Genomic DNA, 23809 nt, shown 5'->3' with positions numbered 1-23809 from the left:
CGGCCAGCCAAACCCTCCCCTAACCCGGACGACGCTGGGCCAATTGTGTGCCGCCTCATGGGTCTCCCGGTCGCGGCCAGCTGTGACACAGCCTGGCATCGAACCGGGATCTGTAGTGACGCAGCTAGCACTGTGATGCAGTGCTTTAGACAGCTGCACCACTCGGGAGGCCCCTAGATAATTATTTTGTAACTTATCTGCAGAAATTTTTTATAATTTTTTAGGGAATACAACCACCAACTTTTTCCTCATTGCTCGTATACCTACATAAACTGAGATTCAATTGAGTCCATACGCCATTGAAGTTGACATTGTACATGGGTAAGGTAAGGGTAGGGGTTAGGGTAGGGAGGGACGTCCCAAGGATTCCAGATAGCACAGACTCAATTGAATCTCAGTTTACGTAGTAGCCTACAAGCAACGGGGAAAAAGTTGGTGGTTGTATTCTGTAAAAGTTTTTATTACAAAGTATGTACAGTTTAAACATAGGAACAGGTAAGAATTTTCATAATTTACATTTTTACAAGAATTGACTGATGGTGGCTCAATGTTGTTGCTAGCAAATCCTGCAACCAGTTATCAAAACTCAACTCTGCCTAGAGAATGGAGTTGAGCGTTCTTCAACTAGGTTACAGGGTCCTCTAGAGCAGTGGTTCCCAAACTTTTTTGCTTGCTATCCTAGTACCCTTGGTTGGGAACCACTAATCTAGAGCATAGATAGTGATAGTGCTGACGTCATTCACGTATTGCTCTGGAAAACTCCCAATGGCGCATAAAACCGGAGGTATTTGAATTTGAAGTGTGCCATATAGACAAAGATAGACCACGGCCAGTAGTTTCCAATGGATCACAGTGGGCAGCACAAGCAAGGTGGGTAAAGCCAAGCACGAGCTAGCGAGATCCTATTGTAGAGTTTTAGCATGTATTTGCTTATTTCCGTTTGGGAACGCCTACTCTGTGAAGTGCGCTTGTGCAATAACTAAATTTGCCCTTGCAATCTTTCTAAAGAACGCAGTTTTTAGAAACTTTGGCAAAGGGTAAAGTCTGAAAAACTTAGTCCACTCGATTCGTAACAGATTATAGTTTTGGAAATGGAAAACTGTATTGAATTCAAATGTTTAATCAATGAAAAATGTTGCAGAATGTTGGCCAAAATCCCTTTCGCTCCATCTTCTCCCACTGCCGGCAACTGGGCTTCCTCTCATCACCATATTTGGTAGTGAGTGGAAATGCCAAACCGATACTTCACATTTATACATACAATGAAATATCTGTCTCATTGCTCTATCTAGGATGTAGAGCTCGCCAGCTTGTAGTCCTAAAACCTGGAATTTAGTTACCTCTGGTTCGCTCAGCCATTCCTATGAGGAAAATGAATGGGAAAGAATAGGGTTTTGGGATAAATGCCTAAAATAAGGTCTGAGGTTAATAACACAGGCTTAGGGGATCTTAAGAGAGGATGGCTTAAGAGAGGATGGCGCCGACAGAGGGCTGCCTCGCTTCTAGTCCTTAGGACATTTTGCAGTATTTTGTTTTGTTATGTATTATTTCTTACATTGTTAGCCCATGAAATCTTATGTTATTACAGTGTTATTACATACAGCCGGGAAGAACTATTGGATATCAGAGTGACATCAATTGACCAGCACTACGACCAGGAATATGACTGTCCCGAAGAGGATCCTTTGTCCGAACCACCCAGGGCATTTGAGCTGACTGCAGAGGCTGACCCAAAACAACGCTGCCGGAGAAGAGGTAGACGGAGCGGTCTTCTGGTCAGACTTCGGAGGCGTGCACATCACCCAACGCTTCCGAGTATATTACTCGCTAATGTTCAGTCTCTAGGTAACAAGGTAGATGAAATTAGGGCAAGGGTTGCTTTCCAGAGAGACATCAGGGATTGTAACATACTCTGTTTCACGGAAACATGTCTCTCTCGGGATGTGCTGTCGGAGTCGGTACAGCCACCTGGATTCTTTGTGCATCGCGCCAACGAAAATAAACACCTCTCCGGGAAGAAGGAGGGCGGGGGTGTATGTTTCATGATTAACGACTCATGGTGTAATTGCAACAACATAGAGGAACTCAAGTCCTTTTGTTCACCTGACATAGGATTCCTCACAATCAAATACCGACCGTATTATCTCCTAAGGAAATTCTCATCGGTTATTGTCACAGCCGTGTATATCCACCGTCAAGCCGACACCACGACAGCCCTCAAGGAACTTCACTGGACTTTATGCAAACTGGAAACCATATATCCTGAGGCTGCATTTATTGTAGCTGGTAATTTTAACAAAGCAAATTTGAGAACAATGCTACCTAAATTCTATCAGCATATTGACTGTAGCACTCGTGCTGGTAAAACACTTGATCACTGCTACTCTAACTTCTGTGATGCATACAAGGCCCTCCCCCACCCTCCTTTCGGCAAATCTGACCACTACTCCATTTTGCTTCTCCCTTCCTATAGGCAGAAACTCAAACAGGAAGTACACGTGCTAAGGACTATTCAACGCTGGTCTGACCAATCGGAATCTACACTTCAAGATTGTTTTGATCACGTGGACTTGGACATGTTCCGGGTAGACTCAGAGAATAATATCGACGTATATGCTGATTCGGTGAGTGAGTTTATAAGGAAGTGTACAGGAGATGGTGTACCTATTGTGACTATTAAAACCTAACCTAACCAGAAACCGTGGATAGATGGTGGCATTCACGCAAAACTGAAAGCGTGAACCATCGCATTTAACCATGGAAAGGTGACTGGGAATGTGGCTGAATACAAATAGTGTAGTTATTCCCTCCGCAAGGCAATCAAACAAGCGAAATGTCAGTATAGGGACAAAGTGGAGTCGCAATTCAATGGCTCAGACATGAGACGTATGTGGCAGGGTCTACAGATAATCACAGACTACAAAGGGGAAACCAGCCACGTCATGGACACCGACGTCTAGCTTCCAGACAAACTAAACACCTTTTTTGCCTGCTTTGAGGATAATACAGTGCCATCGACCCGGCCCACTAACAAGGGATGTGGCCTCTCCGCCATGGCTGACGTGAGTAGGACATTTAAAAGTGTTAACCCTCGCAAGGCTGCCGGCCCAGACGCCATCCCTAGCTGTGTCCTCAGAGCATGCGCAGACCAGCTGGCTGGTGTGTTTACGGACATATTCAATCACTCCCTATCCCAGTCTGCTGTCCCAACATGCTTCCAGATGGCCACCATTGTTCCTGCACCCAAGAAAGCAAAGGTAACTGAACTAAATGACTATCGCCCCGTAGCACTCACTTCTGTCATCATGACCCACTTCAATTTGCTTACCGCCCCAATAGGTCTACAGACGATGCAATCGCCATCCCACTGCACACTGCCCTATCCCATCTAGACAAGAGGAATACCAATGTAAGATTGCTGTTCATTGACTATAGCTCAGAATTCAACACCATAGTACCCTTCAAGCTCATCACTCAAAAAACAACCTCAACAAAACAAAGGAGATGATCGTGGACTTCAGGAAACAGCAGAGGGAGCACCCCCCTATCCCCATCGACGGGACAGCGGTGGAAAGTTTTAAGTTCCTCGGCGTACACATCACGGACAAACTGAAATGGTCCACCCACACAGACAGTGCGTTGACCCTCTTCAACCTCAGGAGGCTGAAATTTGGCTTGTCACCTAAATCCCTCCCAGACTAAACCAGATGCACAATTGAGAGCATCCTGCAAGCTGTATCACCGCCTGGTACGGCAACTGCACCGCCCACAACCCCAAGGCTCTCCAGAGGGTGGTGGGGTCTGCACAATGCATCGCCGGGGGCAAACTACCTGACTTCCAAGACACCTACAGCACCCGATGACACAGGAAGACCAAACAGATCATCAAGGACAACAACCACCCGAGCCACTGCCTGTTGCCCCCTAGAAGCACAAGCATTTCGCTACACTCTCAATAACATCTGCTAACCATGTGTATGTGACCAATAAAATGTTATTTTATTTACACGTTTTGTTTTATGCGATAATATCAGTCAGTTAATGTTTAGCTGGGGTAGGCTGTCATTGTAAATAAGAATTTGTTCTTTACTGACTTTCCTTGTTAAATAATAGTTAAATAAAATAAAAGTTAACATTTCCTTTATGAATTATGATGCCTTAATGTGATTTTTTAAATTACATAACTTCTTCAAAATTCATAAAAAGTTATGTTAACTGATGAAGATTAGCTCATATAACAAAACGTATATGATCTCCTAACAGGCTGACTACACCGCTCGCGTCGCTATCGCGAGGGTTGCAAAATAAATTTAGAAATCTATGTTATTCAATTATTGCACCAACACTACTCGCGCGCGCCATTGAGTGTCTGCGTTGCCAAGGGCTAAAATAGAAGTCAGTTCTATTTCTGATGCAGATCGCGCTGCAAGTCCTGCCTCTCCCATCTCCTCATTGGTTTATCAAAGCAGCTACCCACGTGCCATAGGATTTGTAAAACGAACCATTGTAGTGCCTACAATAATAAGTCATTACTATTGCTCTCTATTGCTGAATGTGGTTGAAATGAAAAAGAAAATCGCTAAGGATCATGGTGAAATTTGCCGTAACTAGCAAAGGATCATGGTTGATGGAGTCGTTTTCATCCTGTATGAGATAGTCACCGGGGAGCCTCTTATAGCTCAGTGAAGCTTCTTCCTAGCCCAGTTTGGTCGACAAATTAATATATACCATACGAAACGAGACATATCATACTAAATTAGTTTCCCGGTTTACGTACAGAATAATAAGAAACGCTCTGAGACCAGGTTGCGTACCGTACAGGCCCGTGATTGGTCTGTTTCGGCACGTGGTCCTGTATGACGACAAAAAGTGTAGTCAGAATCGTTCACTATTTAATTAAATATCTCGATTTGTAACGAACTTTAAAATTATTCACTATGGGGATCGAACTTGATCATAATAAACACATTTTAAAGGCCAAAACGACCGTCACATTTATTCAGTTTTGGTGATCGTAATTTACATATACTTTCTAGGGCAGATGGCATCGCTTGGTTGCTACGAAGTAGCCGACCAGCAGAGCTCGTGATTTCAAGCTCCAGACCGGACACTGTAGCTTCCGCTTGAGCGCTTGTCTCTTAGAGTCTGGCACGAAATACTACTTCTCTGAGATTAAAATATAATTGCAAAATGTGTAAAAGAATACAAGAGAGACACTAGATGTGTAATATCATAAATCATGTATAGATGTGTAATATCAGAGATGGCTTACCTGTTGTCCTAGCTTTTATCCCCTGTCTAGTTCACTCTCCTGGTTAGTCTGTTATCATGTTTTGTGTTTCCCTGGTTAGTCTGTCCTTATGTTTAGTGTATGTTTTTTTATACATACTTTCTTATTTTAATGTGATTGCATTGCATTTTTTACTTGCTGATTATCTTGTATGTAAAGTGACTTTGGGTGTCTTGAAAATTGCTTAAAATAAAATGTATTATTATTATTATTATTATTAATATTATATGTGTAAAAACATTGGGTCTGGTTTCTCATATTGGCTCTTGGGTAGACATGCTTTATAAAACTAGATATTGTAGTCTATGCTGAATGGATAGAAAGGAAAAATAAATTGAAACTCTTTCTTTAACACCTGACAAAGGAAAGCACTCTTCTGGATACCTAATTGTTACAGTATATTATGGCTGTGTGTAGGCGGAAAGCCTTATCAGTGTTTGTGGGTTGTTATGGTTGACATAAGACATCTCCTCTGAGAGTAACAGCATCCTCCTCCATTAAGGTGAAGGAAATGGAAACTGAGTCATATACCGAAGTCAATAAGCAGAGTATGAAACTAATCAACACTCTTGAGAAAATACATTAACACAATTGGCAAAAAAAAGTGAGCACTCTCTTTCTCAGCACGGGAGGTGTGCTCTGCCACTCAAACATTTACATTTTAGTAATTTAGCAGACGCTCTTATCCAGAGCATCTTACAGCTAGTGCATTCATCTTAAGATAGCTAGGTGGGACAACCGCATATCTCAGTCATAGTAAGTACATTTTCCCTCAAAGCACCTATCAGCAAAGTCAGCAGAGTGTTAGTTGACGAAAGCATTATTTGTGTGATTATTTAAGATAATGTTTTTGGAATCGGAAGATGGGCAGAGACTCTGCTGTCCTATCTTCAGGGCGAGCTGGTTCCACCATTGGGGTGCCAGTCAGAGAAGAGTTTAGACTGGGCTGAGCGGGAGCTGCCCGCTCGTAGGGGTGGGCAGGCCAAGAAACCAGAGGTGGCAGAACGGTACTCGGGTTGGGGTGTAGGGTTTGAGCATGCACTGAAGGTAGGGAGGGGGCAGTTCCTCTTGCTGCAAGCACCATGGTCTTGTAGTGGATGTGAGCTTCAGCTGGAAGCCAGTGGAGTGTGCAGAGGAGCGGGTTGACATGGGAGAACTTGGGAAGGTAGAAGACCAGACGGGCTGCAGCGTTCTGGATAAGTTCCAACATTCAGCTTGATACTGTCAACTTGGTTACCATGGTTCCCACAAGACAAGGAAGAAAAAATATTGAACACTACAAGCCTCCTTATTTGCCCTGTTCCCCCTCAGAGTGAGATGTAGAAATCCTCTCAGATGTTCATATTTTTTAGGCTATTGTCAACAGGAATAGATTTTGAACAGAGCTGGAGAGCTCTCTCCTCTTCCCATCTCTCTCTTTCTCCCATGCTTCCTGTACATTTTCCTTTCTAATAAAAAATATCTTCTAATGGAAAATAACAAAAACAACCAATTTCAACCTAATTGTTGCTAAAAGTTATTATTGCTATGTTTGTCATTGTCAATCTACAGAAATTAACAGTTTGTGTTTTCATGCAATTCTGGGCTCATGGTTTATAAGGCTTTCAGATTGTTTTTCTTTTTAAGACAAATCATTGCAGCCAGGGATTCCTGACTCATCATCATCCTCGTTCTCATCATCATCATTACCCTTTACCAGTGGCAGCTGCATCAGCATCGCGAGAACCAGAATAAGTGATTATCACACCTTCCCTGTTATCAAATGATGACCCATAATTGAATGTATTTTAATTAGTTCATGATAGTAATGTTATCTGTGATAATTTTACGCTACTACTATAATAATAATAATAAAAAATACTACATAAAGGTCAAAGGTAAATGGGCGTTTATTTAACCCAAGTGACGTCCCCACCGAATTACTTCCTTATTCCTGCATACGTTCCACACGTTTTTCAGAAATAAAAGTTAGCTCGATTTTCAAACAATGCCGAAAGCCAAAAAGAAAAGTAAAATAAACACGTTTGATTACAGTAAAGATAGAAAGAAACTGAAAAAGCAGTTTAAGAAAAGAGAAGCCCCTAGAATTGAGTGGTAAGTCGAATATTGATGATGAATAGCAGTCGATGTTAGCAATGCTAACCTCGTTCTAGTAAGCTGTGATGCTAACGTTAACTCATCTATGTAGTTTTGTCTGTGTGGTTGAACTAGTTAGCCAACCTAGTCATCTAACGTGAGCTAGCTAATGTAACCGATGTGAAATGGCTAGCTAGGTAGCGGTGGTGCGCGCTAGCAGCCTTTCAGTCGGCTTGCTCTGAAACCTTGAAGTAGGTGTTCCCCTTGCTCTGCAAGGGCCGTGGCTTTTGTGGAGCGATGGGTAACGATGCTGCGTGGGTGACTGTTGTTGATGTGTGCAGAGGGTTCCTGGTTCGCGCCCGGGTCGGGGCGAGGGGACGGACTAAAGTTATACTGTTACACTAACTTTACAAGAAAATGTTATCTGGTCTATTCCCGGGTTTATTATCAATGGTTGTCAAACTGGTGAAATAACATAAACTAGTTTGCTAGCTAAAGTTACTTGGTCTGGTCCAGCCAGTGCGTCGTTTGGCTGAACAGCTTTGATTCGTAACATTAATTATTCGGCGTAACATTAATTATTCGGCGTAGTGACAGGCAGCTTCAATATACTTATCTCACCAAAGCAAACATATTGGTAGAGACAGTACTGAAGACCACTTGTCTGTATACGCAAGTTGGCATTTTTTCTTTGTTAACCGCCAGACTAGTTATGGTTGAATTTTTATTTTACCAGGTAAGTTGACTGAAAACATTCTCATTTACAACAACGACCTGGGGAATAGTTAAAAGGGAGAAGCAGGGGGATGAAGCATGCATCTTGGCTGAGCATGTTGCCAGAAGATACCAACCCTACCTTTACACTGAGCTGCACTGGGGTCAGAACGCAATCATGGTTACATTCATATCCCATTTCTGCTTCTCCGATAGAAATCCCTGATCACACTTATATGGGATGTCATGTCGAAGTTGTCTAGCAAAGCTCATGCATAGAAACACGCTGTTGGGTCTAACACTGACCTGCGCATGTGCAGACCGACACTCCTTTAATATAACGTTGTGTTTGACATTTAATTTGACATTTAAACGTGTCACTTTCACGAGGCTGCCTTAATTGACATCCATGCCATCGGCGCCTGGGAAACAGTGGGTTTACTACCTTGATCAGGGGCAGAATGGCTTATTGTTTAACCTTGTCAGCTAGGGAATTCGATCCAGCAACCTTTCGGTTACTGGCCCAACACTCCTATCCGCCAGGCAACCTGCCGCCCCTTTGGAGCAGTGTGGATAAAGGTACATTTTGGAGTACAGTGTAGAGGTTGACCGATTATGATTTTTCAACGGCGATACCGATTATTGGAGGACCAAAAAAAGCCGGTACCGATTAATCGGCGGTTTTATATTTATTTATTTGTAATAATGACAATTACAACAATACTGAATGAACACTTTTATTTTAACTTAATGTAATACATCAATAAAATCAATTTAGCCTCAAATAAATAATAGTGTTCAATTTGGTTTAAATAATGCAAAAACAAAGTGTTGGAGAAGAAAGTAAAAGTGCAATATGTGCCATGTAAAAAAGCTAACGTTTAAGTTCTTTGCTCAGAACATGAGAACATATGAAAGCTGGTGGTTCCTTTTAACATGAGTCTTCAATATTCCCAGGTAAGAAATTTTAGGTTGTAGTTATTATAGGACTATTTCTCTCTATACCATTTGTATTTCATATACCTTTGACTATTGGATGTTCTTATAGGCACTTTAGTATTGCCAGTGTAAAAGTATAGCTTCCGTCCCTCTCCTCGCCCCTACCTGGGCTCGGACCAGGGACACATCGACAACAGCCACCCTCGAAGAATCGTTACCCATTGCTCCACAAAAGCCGCGGCCCTTGCAGAGCAAGGGGAACAACTACTTCAAGGTCTCAGAGCGAGTGACGTCACCGATTGAAACGCTATTAGCGCGCACCCCGCTAACTAGCTAGCCATTTCACATCGGTTACACCAGCCTAATCTCGGGAGTTGATAGGCTTGAAAGCCATAAACAGCTCAATGCTTGAAGCACAGAGAAGAGCTGCTGGCAAACGCACAAAAGTGCTGTTTGAGTGAATGCTTACGAGCCTGCTGCTGCCTACCACCGCTCAGTCAGACTGCTCTATCAAATATTAAATCATAGACTTAATTATAACATAATAACACACAGAAATATGAGCCTTTGGTCATTGTTATGGTCAAATCTGGAAACTATAATTTAGAAAACAAAATGTGTATTCAGTGAAATACGGAACCGTTCTGTATTTTATCTAACGGGTGGCATCCCTAAGTCTAAACATTGCTGTTACATTGCACAACCTTCAATATTATGTCATAGTTATGTACAATTCTGGCAAATGAATTACTGTCTTTGTTAGGAAGAAATGGTCTTCACACAGTTCGCAACGAGCCAGGTGGCCCAAACTGCTGCATATACCCTGACTTTGCTTGCACGGAACGCAAGAGAAGGGACACAATTTCCCTAGTTAAAAGAAATTCATGTTAGCAGGCAATATTAACTAAATATGCAGGTTTAAAAATATGTACTTGTATTGATTTTAAAGAAAGTCATTGCTGTTTATGGTTAGGTACACATTGGTACGACAGTGCTTTTTTCGTGAATGCGCTTGTTAAATCATCACCCGTTTGGCGAAGTAGGCTATGATTCGATGAGAAATGAACAAGCACCGATTCGATTATATGCAACGCAGGACAAGCTAGATAAACTAGTAATATTGTCAACCATGTGTAGTTAACTAGTGATTATGTTAAGATTGATTGTTTTTTATAAGGTAAGTTTAATGCTAGCTAGCAACTTACCTTGGCTTCTTGTTGCACTCGCGTAACAGGTAGTCAGCCTGCCACGCAGTCTCCTCATGGAGTGCAATGTAATCGGCCACAATCGGTGTCTATAACAATCGGTAATCTGCATTTTTGAAAACTTGAAATCGGCCCTAATTGATCGCCGTTCCGATCAATCAGCCGACCTCTAGTACAGTGGCGTATCCCCATCTCTGCATTGAGGTACATTTTCAACTCATATCTCGCACCGGCTCCACAGTGTCTTATTAATGTAACCATTGCATTGTGACCCCAGTGCAGTTCAGTGTAAACAAGCGTAACTATAGGGTCGGTATCTTCTTGCAAATTAGCATGCAGCTCATAGTACAGATCTGACGTGTGTGTGTGTGGAACAAATCAAGTCTTGGCTTAACAAAGTCCTCATGGCATACTTAATAAATACAACACCCACTTATCAGAAATGTATGATCTAGCATGAGTAAATGGCTGTAGTTGTGTAACTGTTTATTTCAAGTCCTCAGATCCGAAATGCCTGGAGTGACAAGAAGTCTGTGGCAAGGAACTTGCGAGACATGGGTCTGGCATTTGACCCTAACCGTGCCCTCCCAATTAAGACACTGACTGTGAGTTTATGCTGTCCATCATGGTGATATACTATACATTCACAAGTTATGGCCTAATCTCTTAGAGTGAATTGTGATTTATAATTGACATGTCTGCAGTTTGCTGCTGTGGAGAGAACTGAAGAAGCTCCCACCCTCAAATTTGTAAGGAAGCCATACGTTCTCAATGGTAAGGAACCATTAATAATTTCTTGTTGGACCTAAATCAACATTTGTTCTTTGTTATTTATAAATATTTTTAAAATGGAACCTTTTTATTTTTCTAGGCAAGTCATTCTTATTTTACAATGACCGCCTTACCTGGGTGACGCTGGGCCAATTGTGTGCCACCCTATGGGACTCCTGATCACGGCCGGTTGTGATACAGCCCGGGATAGAACCAGGGTCTGAAGTGATGCAGTGCCTTAGACCGTTGTGCAACTCGGGTGGCCCTATTAGATTTTATTAGAAGATCTTATCACGTAGACTCATGCATGATGACTTGTTTTCAACAGAACTTGTGGCAGAGGCCAATCTCCCAGAGAAAGACAAAAAGACCTTATCCACAGACTTGATCGAGTACGTGCAGTACGTGATCAGGGAACACAGCGAGAACTACAAGGTAAGTACAGCTGATGAGGAATTTCACCTCGCCTAACTTGATTCTCTGTACAGTAGTATTTCACAAAGGATGGGCTCATATTCCTGTAGTTGCAGTGTATTGCCTTTGGGTCATAGCAATAACTACTGTATGTTCTTATGGTATTGTGAGACCTCGTTTTTTTATTACATTTTTATCCCAACCTAATTTCTGCTTCTGTAGGCTATGGCCAGAGATGAGAAGAACTATTACCAGGACACACCCTCACAGATCAGGAGGAAAGTGGACCAGTATAAATGCTGCCATCCAGAGGAATACTACACCTTTGTGGAGTTTCTCAAAGGTGGGAAACCTGTTTCCATATAACTGGGCCTGTCTGTGGTGATCAAAGATGTTCAATATAGAGAGAGATCATTACTCTTCATCAGTGGAGGCAGTCTGGGAGAGCTGACTCAGAAGTATTTTGTTACTTTGATGGACAGAGGGAGTCATGGTGCACTCAGCAACTCTCCTTCAATCAGAATGGATGGTAAATTGGGATTCTAGAAACTGTAAACATTTTAGAAAAAGACCAGACATTTTCAACATGCATAAAATCAAACACTTTATTATATTTGTTCTTACTTTCCATATGTATCCCAAAAATACAGTTATACAAATTCCATACAGTAAGAACATTTAAGACTGCTTTTGTAATGAAGTGAACATGTATATTTGTAATGAGACTAAGATTTTTCACTTTAAAAAATGCATTCCAAACATAAACCAATGATTGAAAAGTTAAACAAACCATACAACTGTGGAAATTGTTAGAGATACTTTGGGATTTGGGCAATGAGGCCTGTCATACTTCTCCAGAGTCGGATGAATTCGTGAATAACATTGGTGTCTCTGCGTGCGGTTTAAAGGAAGTTGCTAACTAACGCAATTGCAAAGACTTCCATTAATTGCGCTAACGGTAGTTAGCATTGGCTTGTGAAACTACCTCAAATCAAAGTTTATTTGTCACGGGCGCCGAATACAACAGGTGTAGACCTTGCAGTGAAATGCTTACAGGCTCCAACCAATAGTGCAAAAAAAGGTATTAGGTGAACAATGGGTAGACACAGATAAATAAATGGTATCCACAAGTTCATTTGACTCTGGGGAAGTATATAACGGGCCTCACTGCCTAAATCCCTAAATATCCCTAACAATTCACTGGGAATTTTATAAAAACACATTTACTTGAACAGTGCAGATGCAAAGTTTGATAACAGAAGTTTTTGTTAACTTTTCTGTGGAAATTGTTTAAAGTAGTCCTTGTGTATGTACGGTTTAACTTTGCAGTAATTTTTGTTTGGCATGCATTTTAAAGTGGAAATCTTAGTCTCGGCATCACTCTTTTAACGTGGAATTTCCCTAAGCTGTTATCAATGCATTTCCTTTTTTGGATAACATAAGATATATAAACATAGCATCGTTTGTGCAAAAGGTTGCAATGTCACTGCAAAAACAAAATGAAAAATAAGACATTGGAGTTAGTTAAATCTTTAAAGCAGCATAAATATTACAACTGAACACAAAACAGAAATATGAAACATGCTCTAGATTATCAAGAAACAATAGCGATATGAAGGAGTAGGGATGAGCACGGTTAATTGAATATCAGAACGGAAATTAGTATTCTATTTGTGTGTACATTTTTGAAGAGGGGGAAAATAATGACATTAACAAGCTTTGTCAAAATGTAATTATCCATGGGACATTGTTACACAAGGACATACCATGACATTTGAATTTTTTTATTTAATATAACTAAACTTCTGAATGCAGTTTGACAGTGTGAGCTACTGCTGCTTCAAACATATTGTGGCTGACAGAACATTGTAGCTTAGTTTGTTGTGCACTGTAAACGTAGCCTACAGTTGACGCACAAAGTAGTTGTTTAATTTAAGCTCATTTTCTCTCATGTTGCATTTGACATGAAAAAGCATTTTATTTTCATAGCGCATTTAGCTTTCTAGTCAGCCATGACATCGGTAGCCTATGCTATTTTCCCCACTTCAAATAGTGATAACAGGTATGCACCTCCTTGAAGTTCCACAAGGCCTGACACAGATCAATGCAAAACACTCACCAGAACCTTTTTTTTAACAATCTATTCTATCATGGTGAACATCACTTATTTCACTGTTAGACAAAAAACAAAGGACCACTGTCAGCTGTTGTGGTACCTGCATTTGCTTCATTCTGATTGGTCCAGAGATTCAAGAGCAACTTTTGGGGGCGAGGGGAATTTTCAATCCAGAGATCTGGAAAAAAATGCACGATTATTCAAATAGTGAAATAATATCATATGCCCATCCCTATCAAGGAGGGGTTTTCCTCATCTAAAGATACATTTGTTTATGTGCACATCAGGTTTGAATACACAAGTTGGAAATATCGTACATTTATAAGATTATACAATGTACAACATTGTATTGTGACTAGATTTACTGTCCCGGTAAACACAATGTTTTCCACAAATGGGAAATGTCTCCAATAAATCTAGCACTTGGTACATTGGATATTTTTGGTGAGATGTTGGACATGATATTCCATTAGGCTGACCAATAACCCTGAGCATTGCAGTTAAAACACTCCATTTTGAAAGGTTCTTATCAAGACAGTCAGGAAACTGCATTCAGATGTCTTAAGTTCGCCTGTAGTGAAAATACCAACACATTAGCTGACCTATTTCAGTATGCTAGTCCTATCTGTTCTCATCAATTATTTACAATCTCATTTTGGGGAGCAACCAAGTACTTAATTGATGACTATTAAAGCATCTGGAATGCTTCACTGAGTACATACTATTGCCACTATTACGTTACTGTATCTGCTAAACTGAGCAGGTTGTGTTCAAACTAACCTACATTGGCACCTAGTTGGGGAAAAAACATGTCAGATAATGACTGCTCAGCAAAACGACTTCTTGTTTAACCACAATACAAGGTTATATAAGCCTACCTATAGATTTGTTTCCCCCTTAATTGTTTTTGTATCGATTTGTTTGGTCAGAGATGGCTGCAAAATTGTCCTTTTTTCCCCCACCACTGGGTCCTTAAATGGCCTGATTTCTTTAAATCGTAGGTAACGTTATAATTTGAACCACATTTCAGTTTAACAGTCAAACAAAACATCAGGTGGTGCCACTGCAGTAGAAACATGGAGTTACTGGTCATTGATGAGAACGTTGAAGATAAGATTAAAAGGTATGTTTTGAATAAAAGCTGGCTACAAAACTGCCTCCTAAAAGTGAAAACATGCAAATCTTTAAAAATTCCAACGTAGAGCATGAATTTCTCAAAGAACAAGTAATCTTAAAAACTGCACTCAATTTACACCTATTAACATGGACTTGATTACATCTTACCTACAATGGAATGTAACATTCAATCAAATGTCTCCTTTAAAGAGGATAAAATGCCATTTCATTATTGACTGAATTGACACTAGCTGACATTGCCACAATGAGGAGCATTGAAGCTGTATTGTATTGACACTTATGCTACAATAAATGTAACAAGCTTCATGATTGGTAGTTAGATGCATGATCTACACTGAGTATACAAACCATTAAGAAAACCTTTTTCCATGACAGACTGTCACCTGTTAAATCCACTTCGATCAAAGTAGACGAAGGGGAGGAGACGGGTTAAATGATTTTTAAGCCTTGAGACAATTGAGACATAGATTGTGTATGTGTGCCATTCAGAGGATGAATGGGCAAGACAAAATATTTAAGTGCCTTTTGAACAGGGTAAGTAGTAAGTACCACAAGCACCGGTTTGAGTGTCAAGAACTGCAACATTGGGTTTTTCACGCTCAAGTTTGCCATGTTGATGGTGTTCCTAATGTTTGGTATACTTAGTGTATATTGTTACTATTTAAGTGATTCAGTGAAGACTATTTTTGGTCCCTGACTCCCAGAGGGCCCTGAAGGATCTTCTCTAGTTCAAAAGTATTCACACGCAGTCATTGCTACTTGCCACTTGTCCTTACACACGGGCTTACCCATGGGCCTCTCCCCATCCCACCTGCATGGTCAACCCCCCGTTCAACTCATCCTGTCCTAGGGAATCAAACGAGCTGTAGGATCAGGTCCTGGAAGGCCTGCAGATTGCGGGAGACAATCAGGCCATCTGAGCCCAGCTGGGCAGCCAGGAGGAACAGCCTCCTATCGTCAGCCACCGCCCCCAGAGACAGGGCCTCATGAAGCTCCGACACACTCATGGCATTGTGCTTGTCCTGGCGGGGAAGAAGACACACAGGACGGACAGTGAAGTCTACTGCCGAGTCACTCTGGGTTTGATGAGCCTCTGTTGAAATGCCAAATTCTTATTTACAATTTATTTAATCTAAGCATTGATGTATCGCAACATTTGTCATGACAGGTGTAATATCACATTTATAACAGTATGACACATTCTTTATAAACACGGCTCAAGTGAGGTGTTACTAACATTTACTCACTGGAGAACATACATTTATCCATGTCCAAGACACGTTGCCCACAGTATGAACAACAAACGTGTTTCTATAGCAATGGAATAAGATTCCATTCGTTAGGTTTTCTATTTCCAATGTATCTGCCCAAAGACAGTATACGACAGCTCAATAGTCAAGGTCACCTGTTTGTTTCCCAGGACCACCACAGGAAGTTGGGAATCCAGTCTGAGAAGGCGATGCAGCTCAGCCTTGGCCTGTGGGAGACGTTTTCTGTCAGAGGAGTCAACCACGTACACCAGGACATGCGTCTTCCTCATGTACTCGGTCCAGTACGTACGCAAATCCTCACCCCCTCCAACTAGAATACAGCAGACAGAGGTAGGCTGGTTATTTGAGTGTTGCTAGGCAAAAAGGTAGATGTATGAACTTGTGTTGTATACCTTGTTTGTCACAGTACAAAAGGGCTCAATTAATTATTACACTGAAGAAAAAGTAAATGGTGTGTGTTGTTGTCCAAACATGTATGACTGAGTCTAAGCAAAGTCACATGATTATAATGCTTTTGGTAAGGCCACTGGTATTTCAAGGGCCAAACTGATAGCTTACAACGTGACATATTTTAAGGTCATAGAACAGCCTTAAAGCACTCTGCATGGAGTCTTACAGGCCAGTTGAATTGCCCTGCAAGCATTTGCAGAATTCTGGTGGTGTGCAAACTGCACAGCTTACTCTCAAGGAAATCCAGCTGACAGGCAGGGGCACTGAGGCTCATAAAGTTGAAGCCCCTGGTGGGGCGGCAGTTCCCTCTCTTGCCCCCGTCTCCAGCTGTTAGCCCCTGCAGGATACTGCTCTTCCCAGCACCGTCTAGGCCAAGGACGAGCACCTGGCGCTTTCCACGCTCCTCCTGCTCCTGCTCAACACACACAGCAGGAGGTCATCAGAACACCTGTTCTCTCAACATCAGCAACATGAAATTATCTTATCCTATTTTACATTTTTCTCAAGTTACAGGTATAGATAATTGTTACTCCTGTAAAGTGACGAACTGCAATATGTTTTGTTTACATACAACAGCATTTTCACCATCTATCCCTGTAGGATTAACAGTGCACTATAGATAATGCTGCAGTATTTCACAATCACTTGCATTTTTGTGTGTAAAGCAGCTAGCAGCCTCTGTGACCCCCAAATCCCCAATAAGCTGTCTACTTGGCCCACTAACTGCATAAGCTCTTTGACCACTATGTAATGTTGTAATGAAACAATCTTAGTTTCTACAAATGTTAGTTAAATCAGCTCAAAACCATCTCATTGGTTTGTGAGTGGCACTCTATAGGCGAGTGACACAGTAACTGTAGCCTTATATTGTCTCCTTGATTTAATCAATACCTTTGAAGCTCCTGAAAATCTTATTAATCAATTTCAGGTAATGTCCTATGGCCCTATAGGCAATTATTATTATGATAGTGATACTACTTTGGAATGATTTGAATATATAAAACAACAATTTCCTTCAACCATGAAAATGACTATATTTTCTTGTTGCTCTCTTGAACCCTAAACCTGTATGATTCCCATTATGTGCGTCAATCTTTATCACAACCCATCATCATCACCACCATGCAGTCAGATTGTCAGTTTGTGATCAACATGATCTGGGATGAAGGCTCAGCATTCATGTCATATGTATTGTATGGTCTGGAAGACCACATCCACGTCCAGACAGAAGTGATTCGTGAAGTCCTCTCTTTGCGTTCGATGCCACTGGCGTCTATAGAACTTTCACAGCTCTGGCACATAAAAAATCCGGCGATAAACCGTGAAAACTGCGTCTGGCCCACCGATTGCAACAGAGTCATAAACTTATGCCGACGGAACATTCCTAGATGGCAGAGAATAACAGTGTACCTCTTTTATCATGTAATATTCCGCTTCGGGAGACCATATTCGCCTTCTGTATAAATAATTCAGGGCGATAAACAGCGCGGACCCGAAGGCAGCCACCGCGGCGGTTAGGGCGATGGATATGTGCCGAAGCAGAACCATGTGGCACTGCTGGAACGCCGTATAATGTCGTCTTCCTGGACACAGCAACCAAGCGCCAACGATGAACTGACCGAATGATTTCCACTGTAACCAGTGCACGTGATATCTCTTCCTTGTTTGTGTTGAAAAGAGCCCCGCCAGCGCCTTGTACCCTTCAATCCGTTGGATTCGTGACGGCAGTGTATGGGCTGGGCAACAGCTACTTGTGTGATGTGGATGAAGCCTCTGAGTTTCAATGTAATTGCAAAAGGGTATGTCGGTTCCCTTAAAAAAAATTGTTGCTATATAATTGTGCCTAAATATTTCGCATAAAGTGCAATGTACTACACAGATTCTGTTTTACTTTGGACTGGGATGTATCATATTTAACGGCCTATAATGAATAAGACATTTCCAGTTGTGTTTAAAATGATCAAATAAATATTTGTAACCTAGAGTGAACAGTGTCAAAAACTGTCCATGGGAGGGCGTCGTGCACTTGTCTCAGAAGTTTGCCTCATGAAGTAGAACCAACAACACAGAGGAACATTTATCATTTTTCACCAAGCAAAGTATTTAATTGTCTCGTGTGTGTCCGTCATGTTATGACGTAAGAGTTACACATTATTCCACATTTAAAACCAGAAAAAAACATTAATATTGTAGGAAACATTTGGTAGAATAAATGTATGGCACAGGGCAGAGAAGCACCTGTATGACGTCATTCAACAGCATCGCGAGCCTTCACGACCGACCGCGGCAAGCAGTACTATGTAGGAGAGACTGCTGCCCCTTTAAGTAACAAACGATTATAAGTAAACAACTTCAATAAGGATTTATTGGAATTTTGCAGTAACATTTACCGTGAATGTGAAGATAACTGCATCTCAATTCTGTGGAACGGGGTAATTTTTGGATAGCGCACGAGAGGGTTACTTGCTAGCTGACTGGTTAGCATCGTTCTCGCTAACTAAACATGGTGGCCAGTGAACGAAAAGAGCTCTAAAATATTTAAGAAAGCTTATTGTTGAATGGTGAGACATTGTTGTAACCTTTTTACACATACTAAAAACCTTGGCTGGATTTGCAGACTTCAAATGCACTTTTCGGTTAATCTGAATATCCAGAAAGGAGGCAAGCTGCCCCGACTCAATTACCATGCCTTGGACAACCCGCTTGAAAAGTTATAATTAACGTTACGTTTTCGTTATGTTCTACAATATATTCTATATAGACGAACACAAACCTTGAACAACGATTTCAAATGCACATTAGGATTTCTCTCGTGGAACACCACTCTCAATTCCAATGTGACCATGGTTGTAACATTGTTACTGAGCTGAGATAAACGGCTACAGAATACAAAACATTTTTATTCTGCAGAGAAATCATTTGCTCATCTGTGCTGGAAAGATTGTTTCATTAAGGAAATAACCACTGTTTGGCAAACATTTCTACTCGTACTGAGAACATGCACTGCGAGACGTTATGGATTATCACATAGTGCAACACGCACACAAACCAGAATTTGGGAATTGGAACCTAGTGATGGTTTTCAGATTTGGGATTTTAAGATGCTTCAGACAAGACATTGTTTACCTTCAATAGATTTTAGAGGACTTGCAGAGAAAATTACATGGAGACTCGTCTGACATGCCAAGGAAGGAGTTACCACTACCAGAGGGTTGGGAAGAATCCCGGGATTTTGACGGGAAAGTCTACTTCATCGACCACATCAAACACGCTACTAGTTGGATTGATCCAAGAGACAGGTATGGTATTACATTGGGGGGGGATACATTTTTTACAGTTTATTTCTTTGTGAGTTTATCCACTGTTGCTTGATGGAACAGAGATGGACAGTATTTATGTTACATGTTTTTGAACTAAGTTTTTCAATTACTTTAGAGTATTTTGTGTCATTTCTATTTCACTGGCCTGAATGCAATGCATTTTGTAATAAGTTACACAATTTCAAAATGCTTTTCTATACCATTTTTATAGCCGCTATCACCCCAAATTTACTCCATTGGTGTCAGAAGTGTGATGGCACTATGTTGTGATAACATTTGTCATTTAGCAGATGCTTTTATGTTAACATGAACACTTGCAAAGCACACTGGGTATTATTCTAATGATCTTTGTCCCCAAACAAGGTCAAATTTTATTACAATACAAATTATTCGGACAATAAGCATTTGTGCCAATTTTGATTACATTTGGTTCAGTGGGTAGGGAACATAGGGTGGACACCATTTACAGTACAAAGCATGCAGTGCTTAGAAGGGTGTCATGAGAGAGAGATTCATTTGTACAGAAACACACTGTCAACCATAGACTGGAACTAATATCGTTTTAGCAGTTACTTGAGTCTGCCCAGACTTTGACACAATATCTCTTTAAAAGCTTAAATCTGGAATGCTTGAGATTATGGGAGTTTTTATATTTTTATTCTGCTTTGTTTTAGGATAAGGATAGGCTTTAATATTATATTGCAAGATTTGAAAATAGGCTTTGTGTCAAACGCCAGTCCCGTTTTCCCTTGGTGGCTGTCATTATTGCAGTCCTCATTATAAGACCAAGAACATGACAGACACAAAGCCACCAATCTGCCCACCTACCTGGTGAATTGCCACAGGTTGGCTTGGTAGAAGCAAGAACAAGATGGAAAGAACAAGAACAAACCTTAACAGACATTCCTAAAACGCACAGCTGAGGAGGGTTGAGCACAGAGGCTGGTAAAGTAAAGACTGATGATTTAAAATCCCTTTCACTGCTTGCCAAGGTGCACAGGGTCAAAGTGCAGCATGAGGCCCTGAAAACTTGTAACTAGCATGTGGAAACCAGTGTCAGTCAGTACCGGAAGGGATTCATGTATAACCTTTCCATTTCTGGAATCATGCATGCATTTCTTTACAACAACAATGGGAGGTGAGGGGTTAAGTCAAGTGAGGAACATAGACCCTTTACAGTGACAGGCTGTCTTCTGTACTTCATAGGCCCATCTCCTAAACTGTTCACTGGTCTGTTGGGGCACAGTAGAATGAAGCCAGCCCAGAATACTAAATCTGAGATGAGCCAGTCATTCTCAAATTAGTGGACTCGGACTGAAATAACCTTACATCCATACTGGCCCAAAACTGTCATTGGACTTTCACATCTCTTTCCACTGCAGTTAAGCACTGGGACATTACTGTGGCCTTGCTGAGGAACAGCTGATGCAGAGGTCTGATTTCTTATTATTTTTCACCTTTATTTAACTAGGCAAGTCAGTTAAGAACAAATTCTTATTTTCAATGATGGCCTAGGATCCACGGCCTAGGATGACAGCCTAGGATCCTAGGAACAGTGGGTTAACTACCTTGTTCAGGGGCAGAACAACATATTTGTTATACCTTGTCAGCTCAGGGATTCGATCTTGCAATCTTTCAGTTACTAGTCCAACGCTCTAACCAATAGGCTACCTGCCGTCTCCTGATCATGACAATGAATTCCTGTTATACTGGGCAGCCCTATTGGTGAAAAATGTGCTGCCTCAAACTCATTTTGATTGGCTGGGCCTATGAACTGTAACTCAGTGAAATCTTTCTAAATGTTCTATGTTGCGTTTTATATATTTTTTCAGTATGCATGTATACATGCATCTAATGAGCCCCTGCCCTGTCAGTATCTCTTGGCTGCATTCGCATACCTCAGCCAGCCATATTGTTCGTCCACCCTCATGGTGACGCACCCAACCCATTCTGTCAGGTGAATGGAATGTTATCTCCCAGATACTGAGCCGTTGCCAGGGGGGAGCTGAAGCAGCTAGCAGCTCTACTTTATTGTTGGACCTTGAGCGCTATGAAATGTAGGTTGGAGCCTCATAAATTTGACTTGAGGAATGTGTAATGCTTTGACTGAAAGTCTCTGACTCAGTTATGCTCCCGCATGTTTGCATTCGGCTGCCCGCTTTGTCGCTTTGCGTTAGAGCATGGGCCAGGGTGTTTGACTTTGTTTGCGAACCTGCCTATTGTTTTTCACCACCGACATTCACTCAACTAACTTGTAATGCTGCTGCTCACCAGGAAATGCCAGACCCCCGGTCTTTGTGTGAAACACTTAGCTAGAGGTTAAACCTGTAGAATCATCAACTAGGGCCTCAGAAAGCTCTCGCTATATAGGCCCACAACCAGTATTGTAAGGATCTCACACAGTTCAACAAAAACAGAATGTTGATCAACCCTGTCCTCCAGGGGAGTGCTTTCCTAATGTGTGGTTATGGCTGGTCTTTCCTGGATCACACAGTTTATGGAGAAGTCTGTAAAGAAACAGGATTTATTCTATCTTGTGGGTCACAAAAGACAATTATAGCAGTCTTAGGTGGGTCACTCAATACCCAAAAATGTGTTATTTAAGATTCATCACCGGATGAAGAGATGTCTAGCCTGGTGTTGTATTCTTCAGACAGACTGGAAGAGGTCTTTCATTCCAATGAACAACCAGTGAGTGCCTCACGCTATGCTCTGGGCCTATTTAAAGCCCTTTGGTTGGTCGAATGAGACAGTGAGTCAGCACTACTCGGAGGGAAATGATGATGAGTTGGGCCATCAGCTCAGAGTGACTTAAGGGTTGGATTTGTAGGGATGAGAGGACAGCTACAGTGGAATTAATCAAATAATATGATGTCCACACGGTCACTCAAAGGACCCTGCAGCAGCAGCCAGCTTTTGGGGGATATGTGTTTGTTTTCCAAAAAGCCTTTTCCTCTGAGAGATACATTTAGAACGGGGCTAAGGGGGTCTTTGCTGGCCCTTTTAATTATTCATAAAGTGAAAAAGGAACCTGTTCGGTTTCACCCTGAACCAAAGGCTCTGTGAGGATGGTAATATCTTCAGTCTGCAGAACAGAGTTTGAGCAAAAGACTAAGACAAGTTTTCCTACACTCTTAGAAAAAAGGCCTACAAAAGGTGGGTAGAACCCTTCCCTCTGTGGTAGAACCCTTCCCTCTGTGGAAGGGTTCTACCTTGAACCAAAAGGGTTCTACCTAAGGGGACAGCCGAATAACCACTTTAGGTTCTAGATAACACCTATTTTCCTAAAAGTGGACATGTCGGCTGTGCCGCTGATAACTGTCAAAAATGTTAACATTGGCATCATTTGTATTCTGTCCTTTAGCACAGGGTTTTATGACATAGGAGCTATGCTAAGAATTAGGATTCAATTGTGATCCTGGTTGTGCCAAATTAGAGCAGCATGGAAAAGACAACAGTAGCCTATCGAAATCAGCTAATGTAAATACCAGAGAGGCTGATTTTTGGACCGTTACTCAGCAAATAGGCCCCTTCACTTTTTCCGTTGGCACATTGGTCCTGTTGGTGAGTGCTTTGAGGTGCTTAGTGTGTGGTGGCCACTGAGATCCTCCTGGGTCTCCTGTGATCCAGAACTCTGGCCTTGTGTTGGAAGGCCTGGATTGGTTGCCTCAGAAACCTCCAGGCGATGTGTTAACGCTACTTGTGGAATGCCAGGCCCCAGCTTCCGGCTATTGTGCTTTGCAAGCCAGAGGTGAATAGAGACCCATTCTAACTGGACCCCCCCTATTAGAGAGAGAGAGACACACACACACAGACACAGCAATGGTGGTAGCCCTCCGTGACAAATAAATTATCTATCTTGGCATAGACTCTGGATGGCCCACTATCTTGGCATGGTCATCCTGATTTACTTTTAATGTGACACCTCTCCAATTCTTACCATCAATTGGCTGTTTCTTGTGTGTGATTTTCAGGCAGACTAAACCTCTGACATTTGCTGACTGCATTGGCGATGAGCTGCCTGTGGGTTGGGAGGAGGCCTACGACCCCAATGTCGGGGCCTACTATGTGGATCATAACACAAGTGAGTCCAGATATGCAATACT

General features: G+C 41.6%; 3 protein-coding genes across 5 annotated transcripts in view; 2 read left to right on the top strand and 1 right to left on the bottom strand.

Moving 5' to 3' along the window:
• The first annotated feature begins 7202 nt into the window (after positions 1-7202).
• LOC129868342 (nucleolar protein 16-like) lies at positions 7203-16169 on the top strand. Its single transcript, XM_055942241.1, has 6 exons — positions 7203-7384; positions 10721-10829; positions 10929-10998; positions 11324-11430; positions 11632-11752; positions 16083-16169. Exons 1-6 carry the CDS (start codon positions 7278-7280, stop codon positions 16112-16114), a joined length of 546 nt encoding a protein of 181 aa, XP_055798216.1. The 5' UTR covers positions 7203-7277; the 3' UTR covers positions 16115-16169.
• arl10 (ADP-ribosylation factor-like 10) lies at positions 12001-17933 on the bottom strand. 2 transcript variants are annotated; one of them, XR_008761751.1, is made up of 5 exons: positions 17794-17933; positions 16615-16795; positions 16068-16243; positions 15451-15684; positions 12001-13703 (listed from the first exon to the last, which is right to left on the bottom strand). XR_008761751.1 is itself a non-coding variant. In XM_055942239.1 (4 exons), the coding sequence occupies exons 1-4, from the start codon at positions 17929-17931 to the stop codon at positions 15517-15519; spliced, it is 663 nt and encodes a 220-aa protein (XP_055798214.1). In that variant the 5' UTR covers positions 17932-17933; the 3' UTR covers positions 12001-15516. The 2 variants fall into 2 exon arrangements, 1 of the variants encoding a protein (XP_055798214.1); XM_055942239.1 differs by having other exon boundaries at positions 12001-15684.
• The window catches only part of LOC129868337 (protein KIBRA-like), a 46541-nt gene continuing 38910 nt past the window's right edge, over positions 16179-23809 (top strand). Inside the window, exons 1-3 of one of the 2 annotated variants that reach the window (XM_055942229.1) lie at positions 16179-16263; positions 19519-19682; positions 23678-23787. In XM_055942229.1, coding sequence (XP_055798204.1) covers positions 16201-16263; positions 19519-19682; positions 23678-23787 — 337 coding nt within the window. In that variant the 5' untranslated portion in view covers positions 16179-16200. Of the gene's footprint in view, positions 16264-18647; positions 18945-19518; positions 19683-23677; positions 23788-23809 lie in introns of those variants that run through there. The other variant, XM_055942230.1, reaches the window with a different exon arrangement.

Source organism: Salvelinus fontinalis, chromosome 13 (genome assembly GCF_029448725.1).
Source record: "Salvelinus fontinalis isolate EN_2023a chromosome 13, ASM2944872v1, whole genome shotgun sequence".
NCBI classification, from domain to species: Eukaryota; Metazoa; Chordata; class Actinopteri; order Salmoniformes; family Salmonidae; genus Salvelinus; species Salvelinus fontinalis.
This window is presented reverse-complemented; position numbering and strand designations above follow the sequence as displayed.